This window comes from Dreissena polymorpha, chromosome 2 (genome assembly GCF_020536995.1).
Source record: "Dreissena polymorpha isolate Duluth1 chromosome 2, UMN_Dpol_1.0, whole genome shotgun sequence".
In the NCBI taxonomy this organism is placed as follows: Eukaryota; Metazoa; Mollusca; class Bivalvia; order Myida; family Dreissenidae; genus Dreissena; species Dreissena polymorpha.
The window spans coordinates 25,008,856-25,031,711 of NC_068356.1; the positions used below are offsets into that span (position 1 = coordinate 25,008,856).

Here is a 22,856-nt window from a genome sequence, read left to right on the forward strand (position 1 = left end):
AAAATTTCGTATATATATTTAATTACAAAGTTTTACTTCAAACATTGGATCGCGAAGTTTAGGATTCGATCCAGATGTCGGAAAGACAGAATGAAGGACAGTTCTATCTCATCATATGCTCGAGTATTTTAACAAGAACTATATACGCATACGACTAAGTACTATTACTATTATATCACAGTTTACAAAACTTAACAATACCCAAAGAACAAAACCAAACAATAGCTGACTGTAGTAATGTTGTAAATTTACATAAAATTGTTATTATTGAAACATTAAGCTCAGGGGCCACGTAACTACTAAGACTGGTTAATACACACTTGTTAAGTGACAAGATTATAACTAAGGTATTCTATGACGAAATTGTATCTGAATTGGTAAATGGTATTAATGGCGATTGAATATGGTTCTAGTTTTAGTTTTACAATTCTGTGTTTATTTGCCATGGTTATATTTCCATATTGTCTTATAAACAACAGTACTCGTTATTTATCATATGTCATATACACAGATTGGCAATTATTGCGTGTGTTCTTATTTTGTGGGATGCACATTTTTCTTTAAACACCATTTTATAACGTACAATTTCGACAACACAAACACCAAACCTAAAAAATACATTTGTCATTCCAAGCTGTCAAGGTGCACATTTTTAGCAGAAATTATTCATTGCTTTTCAAGTACGTTCCCTTCATATTTATTACTGACAATTTACACGCTTAAACGTGACAATTTATCGTGCAAGTGTTAGTCTACGTTTAGATAATTATGTATATAAAAAAAATTCACTGTCGCCTGAACTACTTTATGACAATGTTTTTATGTCTTAGTGAGTATACACGTTGGCCTTACTGACAATACAAATCTTTCTTGTTTTTCTTAAAAACCTACTCTATCTTCCTTTATTTACATTCTCTCTAAAACCTCATATCCATCCCCGATGACATAGCCATCCCCATCCCCGCTAACTTGTCAACCTTGCTGGGACGCAGAGCCAGGGTCCCCACCGGCTCTCCAGACTTGATCGTGTAAGCGTTCTTCTGGTCGAGCGGCAGGTCGTGTGAGAACTTGGAGCCTGACTTGACAGAGTCGCTGGTTTCCGATGTGCCCATGGAGCTCCTGGACGACCGACTGGACACGCGACAGCAGAGCATGGTCATCACCGTGCGCCGGAACGTTCTAAAACAGGGCGTGTGTTAGCAGTCAAATAAATATATAATAGAGTAAGTTAACTTTTAATGTACTATTACTATATTGTGTTTTTTCTCATAACGATTTTAACGCTATACGTTTTCATTAAATGCTCTTCAATAGAAAAAAAGAATTGTATTGGATATATTGGGGTTTCTAATTTAATAGATTGCATAAAACTAACCGTTAGCTATACTACAAATAACAATTGAATGTAAACTAACAATTGGTAAATAATTCACAGGAAGATTAAGTTAAACATTGGCAAATGTCAAATGGTGTTTTTCCGTTGTCGTGATCATTGCACATATTTTCGATTTGTACAATTAAAATACGTGTTTAAACAAATAGTTCATTTCTTAAAAGAAATAGTTCATTTCTTAAAAGAAATAGTTCATTTCTTAAAAGAGGCGTTGGTTATACCGATCGATGCTAATATTGATACAATACCCGTTGTTAAAGTAAGTAAACGGTCTTACTTGTTAAAGGACATATAGATGGTGAAGTTGAGACTGGAGTGCAGGTGCGCCAGGAGGGTGATGAACAAATGCAGCTCCATGGGAAACGCATTCTCAACGTCGAGAGCCGTCACGATGGCGTACGGCGTCCAGCAAACGACAAACGCGATAAAGATGACAAGCAGCGTCTTGGAGGACCTCAGAGACTCTACCCAGACCTTTTGCATCCTGGTGAGAACATATTATATCATGTACTCCACAGAACGGCGCTGGTATTCACTAAACTCCAAACTAGAACGTAAGCCATAATCAAGCTAGCTATTTGAAACAGAATAGATTTTTTTGTGACGCCTTCATTCATACAATTTTAAAGTTTTATCTAAGGTGTTATTGACGTTTAATTAAACTAACTCGTATTTGGAATAAAAATCGATTGCAAAAAGTCACCATGGGCCGGTGTTCTGTACTAAATTTAACAACTACTGACACTATTGTAACTCGCAAAGCCCCATAATGCTGCTTTATCACACGGATTGTGTTATTGTACACTATAGGAAAGATAACCTTCCAGATACGATAAGTTTGTTCACAACTTAAACAAACGTGTACAAAAGAAGGGTTCCAAATGCACTTTGCCATGGATTGGTTTTCAAAATACGGTCAGCAGTTTAGGTGAAGAAGATTTTGAATACAGGTATTTAACGTAAACTACATTTTATTGTCCCCTACCGGTTTCACCGGAGGGGACTTATGGTTTGCGCTCTGTGCGCCTGTAAGTCTGTCTGTGAGTCTGTCTGTCTGTCACACTTTTCTGGTTCCTGAGATAACTTTAAAAGTTCTTCATATTTTTTCATGAAACTTAAAGCATAGATAGATGGCAATATGGACATTATGCACGTCATTTCATTTTGTTCTTAGGTAAAAAATTCTGGTTGCTATGGCAACAAATAAAAAATAATAATCTGACAATAAGGAGCCGGTAGGGGACATATATTGCTTGGCAATAGTCTTGTTTGAGAAACTTTTCCACGACCATGTCAGCGTTGTGGAAAATATTGCCACTGCACTTGGAGTTTAGAGGGAAGGAAACGACCGGTCTTATGAAGAGCGTTAACCTATCCGTAAAGCATCTCTATATTTTCCTTAGTGGTTTGTGGTCACATTTTACTACTGTTTCTTTTCTTCTCCTCCTCGATCGCCACTCTACGTGGAGTCCGGTGGCAATTAAGAAACGGCTGTTTGATTTTCCCTAAACGGTTGGCGGACCCTGTATTCATCGACAATGAGCTCAGACGTTTGGTCGACTTCTTCACTGGTGTACTGAGTTGATGGCACGAGGTGGAATCTCTTGTGCATGTGGTGGTTGTGTATTTTGGGCGCTGTTCGCAGTCAGAATAATATCATTTGTTCTAGTATGTCAAGCTAATGGAAGCTGTCGCGTGGCTGTTACGCGTGAACAGATTTGTGACGATGGTTCCCATTTGTTTAGACTAATTATTCTTCTCTTTGGTCATTGTTGCTACCAGTTTCATCATGTCTATGTATTCCATAGTGAGAGGTTACCCACTGGAGCACAATTCCGAAGCATTTGTAGAGGCGAGATAGTTAATCGGCTGTTGTTGCTTCCAATACTGACAAAGCATCTGTAATACTATCTGGGAGTCTATTTCAGCTTTGCTGCTGACGGTTATTGAATTATAAATCAATGTTTCCACAACAGATCTGCAGTTTGTGCAGTTGAGGCCTTTAGGTATTTTATGTGCCTGAGACTTACTGTCTGGGTACTTTACAGATGCTCAAGCTCCATTTTTTACAGCTTTTGTTTCATCTGTGCAGAAATTATCCATGCTTTCTGTGGTACCATCCTTCAAACATAGCCACCGTCATGGCTTTCTTGCTCGCATCACTTTGCCCATCAAGCTGATATCTTATGTAAAGCTAATTGCATTCTGTGTGGGGCGTTTGTTGTTTTATATTCTGAGCACAAACTCATCAGATCAGCTGCGTATTGGGCTGCTTCTGGCGATATGTGGTCCAAATGGAAAATAAACAGGGTAGGTGATAAAACTCCCCCTTGTAAGACCTCTTGGCGCAAAATCACGCTTTGCCAACAGAAACCGTAAACCGACACAAGTACTCTCCGGCTGTGCAAGTTACACGTCATAACCCGATTAATGTAGAACTGCACGTCACTGCGGATAAACTTCAAAAGGAGACCGTCCCTCCACGCCTTGTCAAATGCCTCCACTAGTCCTGGTCATCTTCTGGAATGCGTCTTACATGACATTGGCTTGTATCTTCTGAAACCGGCTTATCATGGCGCTATAATGTTCTCTGTCTACATGTACCACTGCATGCCGTTTGACGATGCGCTGCATGGTCTTTCAGATGCGACTAACGGTAACCAGTTTAATGGATCGGTATCTTCAGAGTTACGATCGACTTGTTCTTCCATTTCTTCATGACATAATCATCCTGTCCTCCTTCCAATTACTGGAGTACCTGGTCCTGCGACCAACTAACGTTGATATGTCAAATATCTTCTGGAGGTATGTATTGTATGTGGGATCATTTCAGCTATTTGACAGATCCTTTTGTTCATCTAGTGTGATCTGTTCCATGGCTTCATGCGCGTTGTTATTTTCTTCTCTTTCTTCATGTAGGACTTCTTTTTTGAGTTCCCTCGGTACTGTTGTGTTGCCTTTCTTTGAGTATACTTTTGCCAAAGCATTTTGGTCGCCTTTACAGTCAAGGTTCCTTCCTTTTTTCCAGAATAATCCCTTTTGATCTCGGCATTAAAGGTTTTGATATCAGTCTCCACAGCTTGATTGTATCTCCCTCTATTTGAAGTGTGGATGTAATTTATCAGTTTTATTGTACTTTCCGGCTTGATCTTCAAATTTCGGACCTTACTGTATTGGAGTTTTGATTGTGTTCGCGTGTCTGGGATTGGTCTCAGTCTGATCGCTTGCTTATGTCCGATTGTCATGCGCATTATTGCGTCAAGTATTGAGACTAACTTTAATTGCCTCCTATAGGTATTGTTTTAGCGGCCTTCATGATGCGTGTGTTTAATTCTCATACTATACTGTTGATGTTTCTTCTATATGTGACAAAGTATTGCGTCAGTGCGTTGGTTCGGACGATGAAGAAATCAAATTTGGCTTTGTTGTAATTCCAAGAACTGGTATCATGATGCCACAGAGGGCAAGCGGACTGGTCGACGGTCACTTCCACTTCCTACTAACTGCGGTGAAATAGTTCTACTTATATGCGTACAGGTCAAGATTAATGTATGTTTTAAAAAACCTCAACATAAACATTATAGAACAGTTTTGATAAAATTCGCTCTGTGCTTTCAAAGCAGTTCTTTAAAAAGCTGAATTGGTGTAAAAACCACAAGTTTTTTTTTGTATTTACCATGCAAATAAATTTCATGATATCATAGAGTTGCCTTTAAAAATATATGGACTTCTTTATATTATAATTAACATAATATTATACTGCAATATACTGGCGAAGTACCTACATACGGACAATTTACTAATGTATTCAAAATAACTGCATCCAACAAAAATACACAGTGGCACGGTAGTTCAATTTGAAAGATTTGTCAAAATATTACTGAAAACTGGCCACTGAAAGAAAGAGACAGATTTAATAAAGGCCTATAAAGAGTCCTGGAATACAACAGCCGTGTTCTTAAATCAGGACAGGACACTTGAAAAATATATTTATTTCTTTTAATACAAAATATTGATAAACAGAAAACTATATCTAGTCAGTAATATAGATATTTCCTTAATTTATTCTCTCCTTGTACTTTGTCATTAAACATTTTCAAAGTGATGCATGACTTTTTTATGGTACGGCTTTACTTTTAACTAAAACATGTAATCTTTATAAAAGATTAGTTGGTAATTGTTAAAACCCAAGAGATTCTTGTGCAATAATACATGTGCCGCATATATAGACATGTGCATCAGTCGTATTTATTTGTCGTGCATTTTTTAGGGTGATAGGTTTGAAGTACTTCCTGGAGTTAGGTACAACGCCATTATAAATGTGTTTCAATGTTTTATAAAGTAATATGTTTTATAAAGTAATCTAATACAGTGTACTCAGTTTCCGAGAATTAAAGGGATTGGCCGACTAAAAGAGACAGAGGAATAGGTCGCCCAATTTTGAAGTCTGATCTCTATTTCAAACTTAAATGCACGATTTACGCACGTGTTAACGCGTTATTATCAGTGTTTATTTCGAAAAAGGAGCAAAAAGCACAAGCTGTGTATGAAAACTCGGTAATCGTCGCTCGATAATGGTTTCACGCCTTCCACTATTTTCTGACTAATCACTGCGCCAGTCGGGAAAAAAGCTATGTATTTGATCATTCATGAATTTACATCGATAAACTATCGAAACCAACAAATATTCATTTATTTATCACATGCCATACCCTGTTTCCCATGTAATATAACAATTACATATATTTTTATCTTACACATGTGTAATATACTTTTTAAGTGTTTTTTTTTGGCTTTTTTCGTTTATTGACCAATCGCAATTTGTTATTTTGCTGAAATGACGTTGCAACGTCAAATGACGTCAAGAAATGGAAACAACATTCGGGATTTATCATTATGTTTTCGTGAATATTTATTTAATTTGTGGGTTTAAAAGCATGTGATAAAAAGATCTGACACTCGTTCTCATATCATACCATATTTTATTAAACTCGCCCAGGAAATTCGTTAGTAAGCTCGCAAAAGGCTCGCTTACTTACAAAGTTCCTGAACTTGTTTAATAACTATAGGATCTGGCACGAGTTGTCATAAATCATGCCCTATGTGATCAAAACTTGCCACGCCTGGGGGTAAAATTACTTACGAAGACTTATTATTAGTAAATATGACTTTACATCATGTCTTTAACAGCATTCGCCAGGGGTTTTATATTTGGTGTACAACATAGGATATGTGTCCTCTTTTAATAGGTTCAAATCATACACCTGGGGTTAAAGCTAACCAAGCTCGATGGTCACAAGATGTATAGAGAAATATATAGTAAATAACGTTGACAATCTTACTCTCTGAAAAACAAGGATCAAAGGTTTAATACTTGGTTGCGACATCGTATGGTGGTCCACTCCTAAGTTTGTTAAAAGTATGCCCCTGGTGTAAACATTTGCCCCACGCTAAAATTTACTTGTGTGTTTGTTTTCCATTTTAAATGTAGAATCTTTAATTTGCTACACTAACTTCTCAGAATTTCGCTAAGTATTTGTACTGCAAAGTAAAAACCTAGATAAAACTACCGTTATTACACAAACATCACACACTCTACAAGTTACAGTTTAAATTCGACATGTCAAGGTAAGCGACATAAAGAATAAAGGTTTTCTTGTAATATATAAATTATTGTTTATCCCCGCAAGTCCACACTCAGACAGAGTTAGGAGGGGAAAATATTCTTACGTGATTTACCAAAATATAATTTTAGTTTAACTTTCATCCTGTCGTCTAATTGTATTTTTATTTCGCTTTACCTTTATAGAACTAAGAACAAACGATAAAATAATATTAAAATCGGATTAAACAAATCCTTTATTTATGATTAAATGTTTCCATTTTTATGTATCGCTTATAATGCAACATACCATTACTCACGTCATGCGCATTGCTCACTTGATTTGAGAACCCAAGTCCTAAGGCATTCCCTAACTAGGTCTACTATATAGCTGTACAGAAACTAATCGTACTATATTTAATGGTTGTATGGTACCTTGATGTAATACATATAGGTAATTATAAATTATGTATACAATTTATAGTATCCAATATATTTTATCATGCCAACTCAAAGGTTTAGCGTTCATGTGCAAGTATACACCCTTGTGATAGACATACCTTGTTAGGTTTAAATACTGTTTAGATATTTTCGGCACAGTACCCAAATTAAAGACCAAATCAATGATGACAAATGCGAAATTTACACGATCACCAGAACAGATCTTTCCATTTTATACCTGAGGGGATCGTCAACATTCAGAGAGTAGACGTCCATCTTGCTTTGGTAGATCTTGTAGAAGATCAGCACGAAGCAGACGCCCATCAACAGCAGCGGGGAGCCGATAAGTCCTGCCGCCACCACAAGCGTGTACGAGAAGCTGGCCGTGCGGTCCCAGATACACTGCGGAAAACGGAAACACCATAGTATGTGTAAGAAATATTTGGGGTTGTATTGGCTGATGGCCTTTGTAATTTGAATCAAACGGAGACACCTGCTATTTATAAGGTATATATAATGACCATGTCATGCATCAATTTGATAAAGACATGAAACAGTTTTATGCTACCCATGTCAATGATACTTTTAATTCAAGTATTGTCCTCGACGTAAGTGACAACAGCAAAAGTCGTACTAGCATCTCATGTACAATACAATAAAACCATGACATACTTGGATTGAGTATGGACATTTATAAAATGGAATAAAATAAGCAATTATAGTAATAAGTTTAAGCTTCTCATAGCGGTTACAAGCTTTAAATTATTTTGCTAATGAAATCACACAAAGATAAACAAGTTGGCCACAATAAATAAAGTTTGATGTTTGTATCACTTAAAAGCGACGCTAAGACACGAGTCCTTGAATCATTAAGTCAACAATCACACAACCGACCGATTAATTTTATTTATTTCTATCAGTAGATGCGTTTCTAAGATCATCGTCTCTGGCAAAAGAGATCCATTATGCCACAATGGGCTAACCTGTGACATAACAACGAAATTGACTTGTTCTGAAAAGCGAAGGAAATTACATACATCGTGAACCACATTCGACACGCTGTGAACAATTCAAAGTCGAATGAAACATGCACTTTCTACAAAGCACACATGTAATTTTGCATTTTTTCCTCATTACAAAAGGCAACAATGTTGTGCAGGTGAGCGCAAACACAACATAACATTGAAGCAACACATCGTATTAAGCTTCTCAATAACCATCTTTATTGAAGGTCGAGCGCTAATTTTATAGAATTGTTATCTATTTGCATCGTCAACAATACGCAATTAATATCGACGGACTAATTCCAAAGTAAAAGTGAAAAGTTGGGTGCGATATGTTAAGATAACGCATCAAATTAGCTTGATCCTTTACAACAAATCGACTTCGCATTATAAAAGAGCTGAATGACATAGAACAATACATTCTCCTACCGCGTCGCGAGGTCAGTTCTATCGGTAATATTGAATTATTTTGCTCTGGCGATTCTAAAGCGAAATGTGTTTTTGTTATTTACGATATAATATACACATCATGTATGATAATTTAGTTCACACGTTGTAGCATATGTTTGGGTTAAAATATTGCTGAATGTGCCCCTGGCAAATATTGTAACGCATCAGTGAAAATTTGATTGCAAAGAAAAATATAATTCGAAAGTTCGTTTGTTCTTGTCGATATTCTTTCTACCAATTGCATTTTAAGCAAACACGTTTTTGCCACTAAATGTTCACACAAAATGTACGTCAGCACTGATGGCAATCAACGGCATTTTGTATGCTTGTGTTGTTGATTTCATTTTGCTGGTTTATTTTCTGACGCGTTTCATGGTTTAAAGTCGTAGCCGTAAAGCATGTGAAGGAAATTGGATGGAAATGAATCACCGTAAATGTGCACAACCTGAGAGGAGAAGAAACAATAACCACATCAGGACAAATAAATCAAGAAGTAAACTATGAACGCAAGCCTTAAAAGGACTCGTCACAATTTGATTTTTAAAAAAAAGTTTTTTTTCTAACTGTTTGACACAGACTGTAACATACAAAAATAGGAAAACGTAAATAAGAAGAGAAAGCATAATAAAATAAGGTCAATATGGCAATAAGGTTGGGTGAAATCGTAAGATTGGCATGCATTTGTAATGTTTTTAACCAAAATATTGTGGGTACAATTTGGGCGTTCTAGTTATTGCTGTTGGTTCTTGATGAAACGAACATATCAAGTTTATAAAGCAATAACCGATTTTAATAATAAAAAACTCAAATTCCGTTATGTTCAAAGTCCTGTTGTGGTTGAGTTATTTGGGTGGAATGAATATGGTCATCGGCTCAACTGCGTAAGTATCGAAATGTCATAGCAAGAGTTTGTAATGCTAGATGTGACGGTAAAATCTAGTTTACTTCGTAAGGTTTCGTGGACCAACGGATATGTCAATCCTTGTTGACCTCCTTATTATCATCATTATGCAAAAACAATGACAGAACATAGCACATGCATGAGCGTATTGTGAGGAAAATGACGCTTACCTGCTGGCTCTTTTGGTCAAAGTAGTGGTCTCCCCAGCCGACAAAGTTCGGGAATTCAAACAGGAAGGCCAGCACCCACGCGCATGCGCACATCAAGATGCACACAGGCCTCTGATGATGAAATACCATACTTACAATCATATGTATCATTATCTCCATTATATTTATGACCATCATCACCAAAGCCAAAACCACCTCCACTATCATCATCATCATCATCATCATCATCATCATCATCATCATCATCATCATCATCATCATCATCATCATCATAATCATCATCATCATCATCACCATCATCATCATCATCATCATCATCATCGTCATCATTATCATCATCACCATCACCACCGTCGTCGTCATCAGCATCATCATCATCATCATCATTATAATCATCATCATCATCATTATCATCATCATCATCATCATCATAATCATCATCATCATCGTCGTCGTCTTCGTCGTAATCATCATCATCATTAGCAGCAGCAGTTGCTGCATTAGCATCATCATCATTGTCATCGGCATCATAATTACCACCACCATCACAACCATTGTTATCATGCTCAACTTTTAATCATGGATCGTCGTCAAAGATTTCTTTTAGTTTAGAAATTAATGCAAGTGTTTGTAAACCTTGTTCGCGTACATTTATTGAGTTTGTTTATCTTTTTTTTTCTCAATTTACAATCGAAATGCAAAAATAAAAATGATATTTTATTCACTATGATTTAAAACTACAGCAAATACAACATAGGCATTTTATATGCTATTTTTTATAAATGGGACATGATAGTCTAACAAAACAGATATCACTTATTATCTTCTCTAATTGCTTTTCGCTATACGAATAAATTCGCAATAGGCCTAAGGCTCATACGGTTAAACTTTAAAATAGTACTTTGCTGGTTACCTTGAAGATTGTGTCGTACCAGACGTTCTTGCAGACGAACACGTATCGGTTTAACGTGAGGAGGGTGAGGCTTAAGAAAGCGCAGAAGCAGGCTGTGAGGCACATGGAGGCGACCACCTCGCATAGCAACCAGCGGCTCTGGAACCATCGCTCGCCCTTCAGCACGCCTGCAGGGAGTGATACGGACAGGGACAATATAAACGTCTAAATAGGTGATGGGAGACTACTTGCGTGACATTATTATAATGATAACGAATGCAGCTTTGTCCTTTTTCGGTTTGAAGCACACACGTATATACTTAAAGTATACGTATACTATAGATTTGATGATGCAGTAAAATGGTAAAATGTGTCCGTCATCCAATTGTGTTTCTAAGTTTTTAAAAATTCTTATTAAATATAATACTCTCACCACCAACGTTTTATGACTGCTATTTATTCTAAATTGATTCGGAAGTAAATTTGAATTATTTTCTTTAATTACTAGTATTCCGATTTGCTCACACAAAATATTTATACCGATCCACGGCTAACCAACTCACCGAGGATGCACATGGGGTCGGAAATCAGCGCCACACAAAGGTCGGCCAGCGCCAGGTTAATGACGAAGTCCCGGCCGACGCGGTTCATGGCGCGCGTCGTCGTGCTCACTGCCAGGATGATGATGTTGCCGATAGAGCCGACGAAGAGAGCCGCGACGACGAGGATGCAGTAGATGAGCGCCAACAGGAAGTGGGACTCTACAAGCGGCGTCAGATAGTGCCGGATCTCGCCCACAATTGACTCGTTACAGGACGCCGGAAATGACACCGGAAGTGAGTCATCATCCGTGACGTTGGTCTGATTTCGATACTGAAATTTTGCACATGCGGTACTAATAGAGTTGGTGCGTGAAGTTGGTACAATATCTTGATGTTTAAGAAATGTACTTGTGATAATCGTATTTACATCAAAGAGGATGCAGGGGGGGGGGGGGGGGGGGGCTGCGTAAACTGTTAATTTCTGGGTTTGTGTGAGGTAAGTTGGAACTTACTTCCAAGATTGCGCCGTGCCCATGTCTTTCTTGAAGGAGTAGAGGATATTTTCATCCGGTAAGCCATTTTATGTTTTTTTCTTTTAAAGGAATACGCTCTTTCGGCTCTATAGTGTTTGTGCTGCCATGGGTTTGTGTACCAAGTTATTGAAAGAGACCCGGCAAATCGACTGTACAAATATCAATTTATATTATAATTCACAGTATTAACGCACGTGTACAGTATCAAATCACATAAATCACTATTATTTTAATTGCTCGAAGGTTTTACACGAAATAACTGTCGTGAATGAATCCGGCATTGGTGCGAAAATTTTGGAGATCAATTTTTCTTTAGAGATCAAGAGTTATCCTGTTTTGTTTGTATTTATTGTTTTATTATTATTATTTATTATTATTATTATTATATGTTTTTTCATATTCTTAACGCTAACATTTGATGTGCGTAATAAAAGGCATTTGACGGTATTCTTTACACAGTGTAACTCTAACTGTTTAATTTTATAAATATGAACATACTTATGTTTGAATATGCCTAAAACGGAATAGTATGCTTACTAAACGGAATACTATGCTTACTATTTCCAGGTATCAAGACGACAGTTAAAGACGTAGAGGATGCCAAGATGAATTAAGAAGGCGTTACGAAGTGTATACCGCTCTAGAAAGCGAAACGTACATGAAAACCCACCAATCAAACAAAAAAAGATTACGTCGAAGAACTACGCCAGTTGAACACACACAACAATGGCATCATACGTGCAATAAAAGATTAATGAACAACAGAAAAGGGTAAAGCCGGTTCGATACTATTATAATGTTTATGTGACCAAATACATCCATTATTGCTATTCGGAATGCCTGAAGCAATTTGGAATATCTGACACTTGCTAACAAGATATCACCGGTATTAACTGTGTATTTAATACAATGACATTTAACGCGTTTTACTATAACGATACTAATACATGTATGTAACTTTGGTATAACACATTTAGGCGATCTCCTTTTAAACAAGTTCTGAGTTGGTGAACCTATTATAATCGAAAAAAGTGAACTTGTAATGTATAGAATGATTTGTGCAAATGCAATACACGTTATGATATCAGTAGAATTGGTCAATTTATACATTTATTGAAAACATATAACGATATATACGTCTCGGATATTATTTAAAACTGTTGTAATGAGGAAATAAATGACTGGCTCACTCACGGACTCTAGGTCAATATACGCTCCGTGGCTCACTTACATAGGTTATTTCGTTTTGTTCCTAACATTGCCTACTAATCTTAAATAATGTTACTATGTCAAATGCAAAACGAATTCATTCCGACCCAAACGAATAGTTTACCATGAATGTAAATGCTGAATACACTTGAAAATGTATGCAGATACATCGTGTGAAAAAATGATCTTACACGGATAATGGTTTATTTTAATAAAAAAAACGTGAGAAACTAGCATCATGCCATATACGGAGCGAAACGGGTAATTAAGTAGCACCCATAGCAATTATATGTCAGACTTGTCTATGTAGACTTTATAAAATACAATAAAACACAACAAACATCAGCTGAACATGTTTTTGTCTGGTTCGTGTGATTTTATTTGCTGTTTTAGTATGGCTCTGTTTAATGATTTTTTTTTGGCATATAATAAATTTAAACTCATATGGTCCATGCATTTATGGCATGATATCTCAGTCCTCCGCTAATTTATTATTTCTAAGTACATATACGGCAACGAAAGATGCACTTATTATCGCCCTCTATCCTGCATCCTATCAAAAGACAGTAAAATAATGGTTAAACAAACGTTCATATTAGAATAAGGGAGACACGTCATACAATACATTAAATTAATAAGAATGTTACTGAAAAAGGGCTGATAAATATTCTATTATCCCGTACATTAGCCAACCCACACCCCAACCTCTTGAAAGTTGTGAATTTGATTCAGTCGGTTGGCAGGTTTTTCGTACAGCATTGATATATTGTTAGTAAGTAACGTGTTTAACACTTGCACCAAATAACATGCTATAAAACTATAATATTGAAGTACACATAAACACTTTATTAAAGATGGGGGGTATTACGTGTCAAGCTCTTTAACAAAGGAATGAGCTGTTTGTCATTTGGAAGTCAGGTCCCAAAATGTGCGTAAAAGAAGTCACTTCATAATATGGGGTTAAAACATGTGTTTGCAATAAATTAATTATCAGAGATGAAGCGGCGTCAGGAACATTAAATAATTGAGATTTTAGTTATATTTTACTGTGCATATTTGTCAATATTGCGTGTTATAAGAGAAAATGATATTTGAACATCCGATTTCTCAAATGTCTCGTCAGTAGACAACAAATTTGTAGACGGTTGTCCTTCAATAACCTTTTTATCAGAACGTCTACGATCTTGAAACAAAAACTCGAGGGAAGGACAAACACCGTAGAGCCGAAAAGGCGTATTCATTTAAAATGAATATAGATATAAAGTGGCTTACCAGGTGAAAATATCCACTACTCCTTAAATAACACGAAAACGTCGCCATCTTGGAAGTAAGTTCTAACTAAACTCACTTAAACCCAGTAAGCTCTAGTTTACACATGCCCCCTTTTGATGATGATGCTGTTTTTAAATGAAATCACGAACAGGCATCCAATTGGGGGGGGGGGGGGGGGGGGCTTGCGTATACAGGAGCCTACCGGGTTTAAAACATCCGCTTCTTCTTAATGAAAAACAAAAACAACAAAGTCAAAGTACATGGTCATGGGTTCTCAAAACAAATTAATGGATTAGAATATATAAACTGATCACCATCTAAAGTGGAATGACCACATGGTGAATGCTTGCCATGGGATGAAGTCGTTTAAAGATCAGCGTTAAGTGTATTTTAACCAGCTGTCACATTGAACACCTGTTTGCATGAAATCACTCATTGAATACTGCGTACCATAAGAGGAGGGTGTCACCCTCTATAATGCAGCCGTTTGTAGCGTAGTGTTTTTATGAAGACATTAGCATCGAAAGACATATTTCACATGTAACACGTTATATACAAATTAACGTCGCGTAAATGCTGCCGCACTTCCTTGTAGAAATAGTCTTTGATCAGTTTAATTAAATGATTTTAATCGCGATATCTGTATTATGGAATCGCATTTTCCTAGTCGCTTTGTGTACTGATGACTCGAATCAAAGGTGCCATGTTTTCCGTTGAATTGCGCTGTCGATAATGTAAACATGTATACCTTTAATTGCGCCATCTACCGCGACGAATGCGAGCAATATGTGATTTTTATTATATACCATATATGGTACATTTGAGTTTATTTAAGCGACATGATACAGATAGCCCGAACGCGTGTCGGTTAAATAGTACTTATCGCCTCATTTGTACTACAACGTGAAGAACTTTAGAAGCAATCCGCACTTGAGCCGCACTCTGGGGAAATCGAACTAAGTGAGCCTTGTTCTGAGAAAACTGGGCATAATGCATGTGCGTAAAGTGTCGTCCCAGGTAAGCCTGTGCAGTCCGCACAGGCTAATCAGGGACGACACTTTCCGCCCAAACTTGATTTTCGGTAAGGAGGGACTTCCTTGAAACTAAAAATACAATAAAAGCGGAAAGTGTCGTCCCTGATTAGCATGTGCAGACTGCACAGGCTTACCTGGGACGACACTTTACGCACATGCATTATGCCCAGTTTTCTCAGAACACCACTCAAATATAAGTGCATGTGCGTGAAGTATCGTCCCAGATTAGCCTGCACAGTCCGCCCAAAAATAAGACGACACTTTGACTGCAGTGACGTTTTGAAAAAATATCATTTAAACAAACCGGACATTGTCGCTCCTGATAAGCGCACTTGGACTGCACATGCTAAACTGGGATGACGTGCACATGCATTAAGACCGGGTTTCCCAGAGCGCGACTTACATGTAACTGTTTCATAAAGGACTAATATTTATGTACAAGTAACGTATTGTGTGTGCTTGTCAACCATGTGTTATGTCATAGTACCGGTATTTATATTATTGTTAATGCATTTGTGTTGTTATGTTTTTGCGCTGAATGAACATGCGATAGTTGTTCTGTTCAAACGTTCAATAAACAAGTCCCTCGCACTTGTTGAGGCCTGCCACCTTCAGCAGTAGCGCGGTGTTCTGAAGCGTGTTTTGATATATATGCTCTGAAACAATTTTACATTAATAATAATACACTAATTGCAAAAAATATAAATACTACCATTATCCATTTCAAGTTTTTCATATACACATATAAGGAGACGCTTACATTGTAGATTTTGGCTTCTACTGAATGGCAATTAATTCGCTTCTGAAATATTCAGACGCTACTTGAGCACTGATCATTTATAAAGACTCTTCTGTTTTAACAGGAAGAACACAACTCGTTTATGCGTAGTGTTTTCTTTGAATTAAACTGTTATACGGTATCACATGAAGGACATTAAACAAGGAGTGTACGGATTCTTGGCAATACTATTCAGATTGTTCTGGTATATTGAATTGTAGTTTTAACCATTCTCCATTATAGAGGAACAGAACAGAACATAATTTTATTACACAGAAACTTTACGGTTTCTAGTGTTAAACAAAAACAATAATACAAAATACATGAATATAGTAAGTGGATTTAGCAGAAATGATATATAATAGTTATGGGTGAATTTTAGAGATACTTGAACAAAACTCGTTTTAAATCACATTTTAACAGTGTATATTGCTACATATGTATGCATTTTACTGCTTTTGTAATCATTAAGGTAAAACATTAATTGTAAATTGAAGGAGCATTGAATATAACAGTGCCCATCCAAACCACATACAATTTAAGTAGCAACGGCACAATTACAGTTGAACTTGTATCATAACACATCGGCATAGTCTATAATCAGTATAATATAAAAACAATTTTAATTTCAAAATATAACAATAATTATACTTTCGAAGGAGCACACATTATACATTCGAATCACACTCACAAAATCAGGTATCGAAACAGTACCGGATAATACATATAATTAATATGAATGCAACGTCTATATCATCATATAATAAAAACAATACATGTTCAAATATACATATCACATGATGTCATATTGTATTCAATATTTTATTTTAAACTATATAACAAATACATTGTATAAATTATTCATTATTATTGGTATAACGATACCGAATCTTGAGTTCTTCTGAAATGAATTTTCCTAACTTTAGCATTTCATTTTTATTTTCTGTAGTTAATAATATTGTGAGTTTGAACATACTAGGTCTGACTCTATAATAGGTTTTAATGTAGTTTTCTCGTATTTGGGCAAATTTAGAACATTTCAACAAAAAGTGGTTTTCATCTTCTATTTCATTACTGTCACATAATTGGCAGAGTCGCAAGTTTCGTTGTAATCTATCATATCTTCCAGTCTGTATTATCTTGCTTTGTATACAATTAGTACCCTATTATCTTTAATATCTCGATTCCACTCTTGTAAGTATTCGTCGATAACTCTTTGTTTAAACAAAGACAACAAATTAATCTCGTTGATTTGTGAGTTATTAGACCAAACATTATTAAATCCGTACTTAGATAGTAAGTCCCTAACCTTCCCAAACCAGTTCAATGTATTATCATTTACGGCAATTAGACCATCTTCCAATATATATCGTAATATAATGTTTTCGCTTCTAGTTATTTTAAACCAATATTTTACGATACGTACATATCTGTTAATATACAACAGGTATCTACCAAGTTCACCGTAAACGGTTACACTTGAGGTTGATTTTCTGACACCAAGAACAGCTTTGCAGAATTTAAGGTGCAATTTTTCCAACTCGCTACACATTGAGAAACCCCTTATTTCACACGAGTATGTGATAATTAAAGATACAAAAGCATCAAATAACTGCAAAGCTACCATTGGTTAACAATTATAAGTTTTCAGGTTGGGTAACAATACTCTGAGTGCTTTTAAGCCCTTACCACGCAAAGTATTAGTATTGAGATTAAAGTTCCCTGTGTAATTAAGGGTTAAACCCAGATAAAAAATCGTTAACAATGTCTATGTTTTCGTTACCATATACCCACCGCTCATTACGTTTGAAAGCTCCGCGTTTGCGGAAAACAATAAGTTTGTTTGTTAGAATGTTAACTTGCAAACCCCAGGTATTACAATATTCATATAAACGGTCGATAGACTGTTGTAGGACTTCCGGCGTTTTACCTATGACAATCATATCGTCTGCAAACAAAAGTAGAATTAAACATATGTCTTGTATATTTATTCCAGCATTATGTCTATTTTGTAAAAACATTTCAAGATCGTCCACGAAAAGAGAAAAAAAGGATCGGCGATGTTATGTCTTAGTCCGATTGCTATATTAAAATACTTCGAATATGTGTTACAATGTCTAACTTATGCTTTGACCGACTGGTACATACTGCGTATTATGCGCAATATTTTGCCGTCCAAATTGGACTTGTATAACTTTAACCACAGTGCATTTAAATATATAGAATCAAAACAACGTTTCATATCTATGAAACAACAATACAATCGTTTATTCATATTAACATATTTTTGAATAATTGAATGGAGTATGAAAACCGCATCTATTGTTGACCTGCCTTTTCTAAACCTAAACTGCGCGTCAGATATAACATCGTTTATTTCACACCATGTTGAAATTCGCTGGTTGAGTACACAGGTAAACAGCTTTGCGAAGTTACTTAATAAGGTGATGCCTCTATAATTACAAGGGTCGGATATATCACCCTTCATATGTATAGGGATTATAATCCCTTCAGTACATTATAGAGGGCTCATTCTGGTACCTGACATATTAACATATAAAGGAGAATCTAAAGAAGTAGTCGATAATTTTAACTATCTGGGCACTATTATTAATTATACTGGTAGTTTTATATTAAATCAGGAACATTTAGTAGGAAAAGCTCTTAAAGGCTATGAATACCTTGCTTTTTTAATGCAAAGAGTACGATCTTAAACCTAGAATATTGTGTCAATTGCTCGATGCCTTTGTGTGCTCGATTTTAAATTATGCATCAGCGGTATGGGGCTTTAATAAATTAAACGATATTGATCGCATTCACTTAAAATTTTGCAAAAGGTTGTTAAATGTTAAAAGCAACACATGTAATGCTACGATGTATAGTGAATTTGGATGACAAACACTATATGTAAATAGATATGTTCGCATTGTAAAATATCGAAATATTATCATACAAAGTGTGTATAACCAAGCGATAAATGATTGTGATAAAGGGTATACAAAATGGTTATCGAATGTAAAAAAGTTGTTAAATAATTATGGATTTTCATATACATATACATGCAAATATGATAAATACAAAGTCGTTTCTGTGTGAATTGAAATGTAGAATTATAGAAACATTTAAACAAGAATGGTTTGGCAATATGATAATAGTTCTGTTTTAGATATGTATAGGATATTCAAAACAACTCTTGAATACGAAACGCATTTATTGCCAACAAGTTTGCGTATATACCTTGTTAAAATAAGGGCTTCTGCCCACCCTTTGATAATTCAAACTGGAAGATACACACGTAACCATATTAATCGTAATGCACGATATTGCCAATGTTGTGTTCAAAGGGACATAGAAGACGAATTCCACTTAATATGTAAATGTCCATGTTTCCGTCAAATAAGGCAAACATAAATAAAATCTGTTTTCTACGTGAATCCATCAGTTTTTAAGTTCCGTACTTTATTGTAAAATTGAAATTATAAATTTGTGTAAATATATGAAGGAAGCTCTAACCGTAAGATATTTTTTCACAAATAATATTATCAACGCAAACTAAATATATCTTACTGCCAGTGAAATGATATTTTTCTATTTTTATTTAAAGTCGTACTATTTTGTTAATTATACTTTGTCTCAAATTGTTACATTACATTCTGCTATAACCCATTAGTTCAATATATAGACACATGACAATATTTTGTATTATATTTCATGTATTTAGACGATGTACATTTGTATAAGTCTTAATAAACTCTCTATTCTGTTTTGTCTGTACCTGAAATAAGTACTTGTCTAGGTATCCAAAAACTTTCCATTTTAACCGATCCTTTCAAAGATTTATTTTCTATGACATTTTTAAGTCAATTCTGTTTAAACACTATGGTAAAGGTTTTGTATGGTTTGATAAGGATGATAAAAAAAGGCAATTGTTATGATTATATTCCATTTATTGTCATGTTTTATACCAGAAATATAGATGTAGCCCGGTCTCAGAAGACGAGATGGCGGTACCGGTTTGTTGACGAATGTTAGCATACACACATGTAGTTTTTATGTCGCATTTAATCGCGCTTTCATGAATATTCCGTTAAAATCCGTAGCCGATCATTAATACAGATAATAAATGTCGTGCAAATATACTGATATTTGAATATATATGTATATATTCACGTGTAGAACGGCAGCAATCCAACCGATAGCTTTCTGGTATCTCCGCAAATTTGATTCTTACATAACTTTCATGATTACTTTAAATTATTATGTGTAAACATCCTCGTGAACATTATGAAGCATAGAGTAACCCGTATATATAATGTTTATATGAGAATGGGTTATTCTCTACTTTTACCTCTTATATGTATTAAAACAAGACACAGACGTTGACTTCGGTCTTAACCTGTCGTATTAGTCATTAGCCAATTTGCTTTTAGCCGATGATATGGCCATGATCGAAACATCACTTGAGGAGAAACAAAGTCACTGAAGTTTTATGAAAAATGAGGTTTATAGATTGTTACAGAGACAAATAAAAACATACCGAAACAATGGTTCGAAAATTATATAAAATTACACTAATACGTTGATATTTCATATTTGAAAGTAGCGTGGTTGATTTTTGTTTATGAAACATTTCACAAATTCGTTTAAACCAGTACTTTTAAATGACACACGTTTGAATACGACTAACCGACGTAGCTCACCTTCGACTGGTATCGTAGAATGATATACTTGGGTCAACATGTTTATGATAGACTTCCGAGAGAAGTCGGTCGTGCTTACTGGGCATTAGTCTCGATACTTAGGATGACTTCCATGTTTACAATATGTGTTGTTGGTATAAACAATTGCGCAATGTTAAAAGCGTTTGTTTACCCCCCCCCCCCCCCCCCCCAAAAAAAAAAATAATAATAAAAATAAATAAATAATAAATAAATAAATAAATAAAAACAAATAAATGAATGCTTAAAAATAAATAAATAAAAAATTAAATAAACGAGGCTATTGTCAAGCAATATGGTCCCCTACCGGCTCCATCATTGTCAGAAATTCCAGCATTTTCAGATTTATTTATTTTGGGTTGCCATAGCAACCACAATTTTTGACGTACGAACAAAATGAAATGACGTGCATAATGTCCATATTGCCATCTATCCATGCTGCCAGTTTCATGAAAAAATATCAAGAACTTTTAAAGTTATCGCAGGATCCAGAAAAGTGTGCAGGATTCACCGTTTTCAGCAGTATTTCTAGTCTATCTGTTGCCATAGCAACCAAAATTCTTGACATAGGAACAAAATGAAATGACGTGCATAATCTCCATATTGCCATCTGTCCATGTTTCAAGTTTCATGAAAAAATATGAAGAACTTTCAAAGTTATCGCAGGATCCAGAAAAGTGTGACAGATTGACGGACCTACGGACACACAGAGTGAAACCGGTAGGGGACAATAACAAATATATGTTTGTTGATGTTGTTTGTATCTATTAAAGATAAATGTTTGGACTATACTTTGGGGGGTATTATCTTTTCTGGCTTACAGTGTTTGGTAGTTTTTCTTATTAAAATAAAATGCCAAGAATGGATATATACGAAGAATGAAGTATCGCAGAAGTAGCTATGTGTTACGGTTTAATATACATATTAAATAAAGCATGTGGTATGCTTTAATATGAAACAAGCTTTATGAATGACACTACTATACCGCTTACTAGTATCAAAATACAATGTACATGTAATTTACGTATATGTTTATACAATCGCACGTTTCTATAAATATATAAAATACAATACATATAAATATATATTACTTAATTTTAAGTAGTGATTTTTAGAATGATAATATAACATTTACAAAAGATAAACGTTGACAACACTTTTTTATGTTCCACTTTTGAAGTACCTTATCGATGCAATAGTTATTATAAATTTACCTCCGAAAAGCAGCTCTCAATTCTATCCATGAACTCTTTTGTCTTCGGATTCATCATTTTGAAAAGTTCCTTGGCTACAAGCTTGCAACAACTTTAAGATATCGCTTCTTGCTTGCAGAATGGTGAACTGAGTCCTATGATCGAGATGTTTTCCGAGAATGTTCTATAAATGTGTTGTCACGAGGTAACGACGCTTCCACTCCTACAGAATCAACCCTATATATTAAGATTACATGGTGGCTCTTATCGCGTTTGGAGATATTAGCAGTTATAATGACATGTAATCGGCTCTGATTGTGTTGCTGTTGTCGCGATCAACTCTAAATATTTAACCAATACGGAAGCTTTTATCGCATTTAGAGATATTAGCAGTTATTGTGTTTAACAGATAACTTTAATCTGTTGTTCGTACTCTCTTTTTGAACTTTGCCATTCGCTTCAATATAAGCAATGAATAATAAAGTAAATTCAAATGGTATTAAACATAAATGACAACAATATTATTAATGTGTACGTTGATAGTATAAGATGCATAATAATGCACTCTGGGGAACATTTTGTTTAAATGCGCAAATAAATCCCGATTCAGAACCTCGACAGAGTAATTTTTAGTAGGCTGTCTGTTACGCGCAGTGGTTATGACACGCGACTATCACCTCGGGGACCGGGGTTCAATTCCCGTTCCCGGAAGCATGTGAGTTTG

At 35.5% G+C, this 22,856-nt stretch overlaps 1 protein-coding gene across 1 annotated transcript; it reads right to left on the reverse strand.

Annotated features, from left to right (window-relative positions):
- Positions 1 to 795: 795 nt before the first annotated feature.
- LOC127869598 (melatonin receptor type 1B-B-like) lies at positions 796 to 12,750 on the reverse strand. The gene is made up of 7 exons (XM_052412254.1): positions 12,745 to 12,750; positions 11,417 to 11,726; positions 10,875 to 11,041; positions 9,962 to 10,072; positions 7,675 to 7,838; positions 1,671 to 1,877; positions 796 to 1,179 (listed from the first exon to the last, which is right to left on the reverse strand). The coding sequence occupies exons 1-7, from the start codon at positions 12,748 to 12,750 to the stop codon at positions 918 to 920; spliced, it is 1,227 nt and encodes a 408-aa protein (XP_052268214.1). The 3' UTR covers positions 796 to 917.
- Between the last annotated feature and the right edge of the window lie 10,106 nt (positions 12,751 to 22,856).

Coding starts and splice junctions, on each gene's coding strand:
- LOC127869598 (XM_052412254.1), bottom strand. Junction 11,042..11,416: donor CGACCCCATGTGCATCCTCG/GTGAGTTGGTTA, acceptor CACTCCCTGCAG/GCGTGCTGAAGGGCGAGCGA. Junction 10,073..10,874: donor GGTACGACACAATCTTCAAG/GTAACCAGCAAA, acceptor TTTCATCATCAG/AGGCCTGTGTGCATCTTGAT.